The 6,453-nt window shown below is 57.0% G+C and overlaps 1 protein-coding gene across 1 annotated transcript in view; it reads right to left on the reverse strand.

The window, feature by feature from the left end:
• SP7 (Sp7 transcription factor) overlaps window positions 1–5,751 on the reverse strand; it is a 7,027-nt gene extending 1,276 nt beyond the window's left edge. Inside the window, exons 1-2 of the mRNA XM_006169063.3 lie at window positions 5,731–5,751; window positions 36–864 (exon numbers count right to left, since the gene is read on the reverse strand). Of these exons, the coding sequence (XP_006169125.1) occupies window positions 36–864; window positions 5,731–5,751 (850 nt within the window). The remainder of the gene's footprint in view (window positions 1–35; window positions 865–5,730) is intronic.
• Between the last annotated feature and the right edge of the window lie 702 nt (window positions 5,752–6,453).

Here is a 6,453-nt window from a genome sequence, read left to right on the forward strand (position 1 = left end):
GTGGGGGTGGCGCTCCTCCCGTCCCCCGCCCGCGCCTGCCCCCAGCCGCTCTAGCTCCTGGCAATTGGGGCAGTCACAGGAGGAGCGCCCTGCCCCACTGCCCCCATATCCACCACTGCCCCCTGCGCCTGTACCCCGTGGGGGTTTGGCTCCACCACTCCCCTCCAGTTGCCCACTATTGCCCACTGCCTTGGGCTTATAGACATCTTGGGGCAGGACATGTTGGGGCCCTGGTTGTAAGAGGTGGGGAGCTGGATAGGGGGCTGGATTAAGGGGTGCAAAATCAGAAGGGTAGGTGGGCAACTGAGGGTTCAGTGGAGGCTGAGCAGGGCCTGTGGGCAGTGTTCCTTGAAGCCCATCACTCTGGCCCTGCCCACCACCTAGCCAGTTGCCCCCAGGGTGCATGTCCCACCAAGGAGCAGGAGCATTGCCTGGGCCTGGTGAAATGCCTGCATGGATGCCCGCCTTGTACCAGGAGCCGTAGGGATGTGCCATGTCCAGGGAGGTGTAGACACTGGGCAGGCAGTCAGAAGGGCTGTGCCCTTTGGACACTAGTAGCCCAGGGTCCTGGGTGCCTGTGGGCCCAGGGAATGAATGGGAAAAGGGAGGGTAGTCATTGGCGTAGCCTGAGGTGGGTGCTGGAGGACTGCCTGCAGGTGAGAGGAGCCCATTGGTGCTTGAAAAGGGGGCTGGATAGGCATCCCCCATGGTTTTGGAAGCTGAAAGGTCACTGCCCACAGTATATGGCTTCTTCGTGCCTGCTTTGCCCAGAGTTGTTGAGTCCCGCAGAGGGCTGGAGCCACCAAATTTGCTGCATGCTGCAGTCAGCATGGCCAGGGGACTGGAGCCATAGTGAGTGTCCTCCTATGAAGAGAAAAAAGCACTGCTTAGAGGGAGAGGAGGAGAGGTGCAGGACAAGGGGCATCCCTCTGCGGCTGAGGCTGAGACATGGAGGGCAGACAAAGGATCCAGAAGGGTTGGGAGGATGGGGAATGAGAGGTGAGGGAGCAGGGCTGTGAGGGCTGGGCATTAGGGCAGAGCTGAGAGGGAGCGGTGGATGGAGAGCAGAGGCCCACGGCTGCGGCCTGATACCATCCAGGAAGCTGGGAGCAGACTCGTGGAGTTGCTAGGGTGTGCAATGGGCCTCCAGGGAAGTGGGAAACTTTCACCAGGCTGTGTGAAGGGCTGTAGTCAGAGGCAGCAGCTGGGCAAGGTGAGAATTAGAGATCCTGACCCTGGAAGGTGCTCAGGGCAGACAGAGGCCATGGCAGGAACTTAGGAAAGATGAGGCACAATGAGCAGTATGGGGACGAGGCAAAACATTAGGGGATTGTATTAGTCCCCATTTCAGATTTTCCCAGCTTTGCCCATACTCCACTTCCTGTCTCTGTTTCAGCTCCTAAGGCAGTGGCCTGATCTCCCTGAAGTCAAGTCCTCGTGTCCCTGTAAGGAATCTCTTGGCAGGACTCGGGGGCTGGGGAGCAAGAGGAAGCGGCGGTGGAGACACTGGGACATTGAAAGGGATCAGTGCTGCCGCCAAGCCAGGACTGTGGCTGAGGCAAGAATGTCTTTCAAGCGGGCAGTGGGTACCTCCTGCTTTGTGGTGCCAGCTAGCCCCCCTTTGGGAGGGCTGGAAGAGCCCAGAGTCCTCATGCCCCTCCAAGACAGAGAACTGGAGTGGCTGTGATGCCGGTTAGCAGCCATGCGTCAGTGTCCCCAAACATGGAGTCCACACAGCTGGTCTCTCTTCACCCTCCCAGTTATGCATGTGGTACCTGGGAGCCTTTTAGAGAAGGTATCTCCTTGATGCCCACCACGTGGCTGCTACCTGGCCCCAAACCAAGATCACGGCCCCTCAGGAGCTCATGGAACCCTGCCTGGGTCAGGCTCAGCACCCTCAGGAGAAGGTGCCCTCCAGCATCACTGGCTGGCATGCACTTGTGTTCATTACTGAGAATCCCACCAAAAAAGAGGCCTTCCAGTGCTGGCCTTGTTCAGTTCTCTGATGAGGTGCTCAAGAGCTGATGTGCCTGGTGTTTCTCGGTAAAGCTAAGAAATCCAGGAATCCAGGGTTCTCAGACAGGCCTGCTGTTCCTTAGTACGTGGTACGTGTATGTAATACCAGGCCTAGAGGCAGATCTGAAGCCTTCAGGTTGCAGTGAAGGGAGCGTGAAGCCCACTCCTGCACTACTCCCTAATGCAAGCCCGCTGCTTCCCCTGCCCTATAACCTCAGGTCCTGTCGTCCCCATGGGTTACCAGTTTTGAGCCACCAAAATCTGTCTCCAGTCTGGCCACAGTAAATAATCAAGGTTGCTCTCAGTCAGCACTTCCCTGGAGCCTCTGCTCTTCCAAGCAGAGGTGGGCTAGCGCGGGACAGCTAGTGGGCACCAGGGAAACTCGGAGTTCAAGGAGAGAGGAGAAACCTAAAGATGGGGACGCAAAGGACCCTGCACAGCATAAGAAACTGCCACCAAAGCCCTAGAGGGACAGGAAAAGAGGGACCAGCAGGGAAAACTGGCCTTAAGAGGTCAAAATGGGCAGAGACTCAAAAGGACAGAAAGGTAAAAAGTCAAAAGATGAGAGACGAAAAGCAGGATAAACAAAGGAGAGGTGATGGCAAAGAAACTGGGCAAGGAAAGCGAAACGGGGAGAGAAAGGACAGGGAGAAGAAGAGGAAGAGGAAGAAGAAGGCAGCTTCCTACCTAAGAGAACAGCACGGCATGCTGGGCCCCAGAAAACCCCCAGACCAGGCCACTCCTTCCTCCTTCTCCCCCCTGACCGCCCCCTCCCCCTCTGCCCAGCTCGGCTCCGATGGTTTCCCTGCGGTCGGTTTATTTTTAAAAACGCCGACGCCGTCCCCCCCCTCCTTGCCCGGCCCTCACACTGTGGCCACAGGGGCCTCAGCCAAGCCCAGGGACCCCACCCAGCTGTGGGGAGGGAAGGAAGGGTGAAAGAAGGCAGCCAGCCCCAGGCCAACAGGAGACCCCAGCCCTGGGGAGCGGAGGACCACATGCCCCGCCCCCTCCCAGGGCAGAGAAGGGGAAGCAAAACCCACCCAGACTGCCCTGGAGGCCAAGAGCTGGGCACGTGGTGCAGCTTCACCACAGCCTCAGTTTCCTTCTCTTGCTGTTTGCTCGCTCCTGACATTTGGGGGCAAAGGTCCTGGTGGCTAGGAATTCTGAGCTTTTTCCTCTATACCTAGTAAAATGTATTACCTTTCCAGGGCCAGGAGTCACACCTTCCAGTTGTTCTAGGGTGCTCCTCCCCGCCACTGACTTTGGAAAAAGAAACTAATACAGGCTTAATATACTGAAGGGGGAATCCTTGGAGAAAGAACAAGATAGGAACATCCCTGCTCTCTCACCCAGCATGAAGCCAGGGAAGGGGTCCTCTCTTTCCAGGGACCTCACAGTATGGTGCCCAGCCTGAGCTCCCAGTGGAAACACAGACTATCTGAGGGCTGATGAGCCTCAGGCTCTGAGTACCGAAGGTTCCGGATTATAGTTCTCAACTTTTCAGCCTTCTCCCAAGTTTCTTCGTTCTCCCAGATTCCCAGTTCTTTATACGCACTGCGAACCCCCACACCTCCTTTCTCCCTGTTCCCCTGCATCTCACTTGGCCCAGGGGACCACCCCCAACGAACAGCAGCTACTTTGCTCTTGGAACCCTGAGTTCTTTCCATTGCCAGAGCACCTGCCCCATCCCAGGCAGAGAGATTCCTGGGGAGGCAGGACCCCAGAAAATCCCCAGACCAGGCTCCTGGGTTAAGAGCCCAGGTGCCCCCAAACTAGGTGAAAGGGACAGAGGAATTGGAATGTCTTTGTATTGGGGGCATCGCCAGCTCACGGGGAGTGAGAGGCACAGAAGCCTACCTTCCATGACACACTCCTCTTGCAAGTGCTGTCCCAGTCCTGCCTCTCCAGTGGGCCTCTGGACCAGCCCCTCCCCCCAGGCACCAGTGCCATGCTGGCAGCACTGGCATGATGCCCAGGCCCACTGACACTGCCTGTGCTCCAAGTGGACCTAGGATTTCCATGCACCTTTTTCCTACAGCCTCAAGACCACAGTGTTGGGGGGCCAGCAGGTGGCGTGGTGGTTAAGGTGCTGGACACTCCCACATGGCCGATCACAGTTCGAGTCCCGGATTTGGTGGCTTGCTTTCTCACTTTCCCTCTCTCTCTTACTCTGTCTCTCACTGGTCCAATTAAAATAAGTGAATGAATAAATAAAATTAAATAAATAATAATTTTTAAAAGACCACAGTGTTACAGTGATGGCTCAATATAGAGCCAAGTAGAAAAGGTCATGGACAGCAGTCTGCCCCCACTGAAGCTGAGGGTAGAACCCAAAGCTGGAGACCTAACTGGACGCAGAGCGTAGCAAGGGGCATGGTATCTACCGCATTGACTTGCATGTCCTTCCCTCAAACTCAGCCACAAACTCACTACCTCACGGTCTTACCACATGCCATTCCTCACATGCCCTAATGGCATTCAGATGGCCCAACTTACACACACACACACACACACACACACACACACACACACGTAGGCTCACAAGCCAGCTGCTTGCAGGCACACGAATACACTGTAGCACTTAGGCACAGGCCATGGAACACAGGTGTTGGCTCGCGCTGCACCCTACACACACCTCTCCTACAGGCTAGATGGATTGGGTTCCTGACTGGCCCGTCACCCCTGGGCCCTAAGCCACCAGGAACAGAGATGAGAGAGATTCAAATCTACTGTAGGGGATTGACCTTCAAGGGCTCTTTGGCTCCAAATTCTGCAGAAAGGCCCAGAAAGGAAGACAGAGAAGTACACCTGAGACCCAGAAACGGGGAGAGCACAGGCTGTGAGTGACTGAGTCCTTCCTTTTCAACTTCTACCAGAAGTCCTGGTAGAGTTGGAGATTTTTCAAGACCCCAAATGCTGAATTCCCTGGTATTCTAGTTCCCTCCAATCCCAGCAATAGAAGCAAAAGGACACTGGGGTCCCAGCCTGGAGGGGAAGTGGCCCAGTCCGCCCTGGAGCCTCCCACTCCCAAAATAGAGCTGAGTTTGTCTTTGGCTGAAAGCTAAATATTTGTGAGCCGGGCAGGCGGCCTCAGACCCTGTCCCTCCTCCTGGTTCCCTCTCAGGCCTGGGCTCAGTTCCCCTGGTCAGCCCCCCCACATGCACAGGGCTGCCCTCCTCCCTTCTCTCATAGCCTCCCTCCTCTCCTACACACACCAGCTCCAGCTCGCAGTCCCAGCCCCCTCCTCACACACAAACCAGACAAGATCTTGCTTACACAGGAGTCCCAGGCCATGGGACCCCCAAAGAACTGTCCCCAGCGGCTGCTCCTGCCCACTCAGCCAGTCCTCCCTGCCTCTTCCTGTCAGCTACTGGCTCATCTATCTGGTCCCCCATCCGCAGCCCCTCTCTCCTGCCTTCTCCATCCCTTTCCACTCCTCAGTTAGCATGCTTAGGTGGACTTAAGGGGTTCATACCTTCTGACCTAGTCCCCTCTCACTCTCCTTTGACTGCCCTCTGACTCCTGACCCTGTTCTCCCTTCCCTTTCTCCTGTCCTCGGCTCCTCCCTGCTCAGACCCCACTCCTCTCTCCTCAGGACCTTTGCAAGTGACAAGCATCATAGCTACTATGTATGTGAGTTGAGGGCGGGGGTCCACAGGGGTGAGGACCATGCAGACCGAGGCTGGTTTTCTGGGGGGAGGAGAGGGCTGTTACCTCAAGCAGGGAGGACGCCATCCTGAGGCTGGGGAACGGGTCCCAAGGAGCCAGCAGATGGAGAGAGTGGAGCCAGAGAGAGGGAGCAGGGAAAGGGGGAAAATGGGAGAATGGGAGAGAAGAGATCTAAAGTTAGAAGGGACTAGGGGGTGGGGGTGGGGGGGCTGCTCTCTGTCTGTAGGGATCCACCCTCTAATTACAGCTTTCCCAGCGGAGAAGCCTCCGGATCCAATGAGGAGGGCGAGAGAGGGAGGCAGAGGGTCCAAATTTCCTGCTCCATTTGCTGAGCTCCCCAAAGAAGGGATCTGGGAGGGAGAGGAGGAAAAGGGGTGTCCAGAGGAGAGGTGGGAAGCAAGAAGGGGGAAGGAACATGGGCAAGTTGTCAGAGCTTCCTTGGGGGCGCTGGGGGCAAAGGTGAGAAGAGTGATGGACCCAGGTGTCCGCCACACACCCGCAGCAATCCCATAGGCATCTGGGCAGCCCTCCCAGACCTCCCCAGTATCATGTACCTGGGGAAACCTGGGGCTGGCTGTCCTGAGTCTCCTCTCTGGAGGTCTGGCAGCGAGAGTGCAGGCACTGGGTGGCCTGAGGGTGCTGGGAGGGCAGGCCAGCTCCACTCCTGCTCCCACTCAGGCTCTGATCCCAGTCCTACTCTGACTCGGTCCTGGCTGCTGCCGGGCTGCTGCTGCTGCTGCTGCTGGCGCTGCTGCCGCCGCCGCCTCT

This window comes from Tupaia chinensis, unplaced genomic scaffold, assembly GCF_000334495.1.
Source record: "Tupaia chinensis unplaced genomic scaffold, TupChi_1.0 Scaffold146740_1, whole genome shotgun sequence".
Lineage (NCBI taxonomy): Eukaryota > Metazoa > Chordata > Mammalia > Scandentia > Tupaiidae > Tupaia > Tupaia belangeri.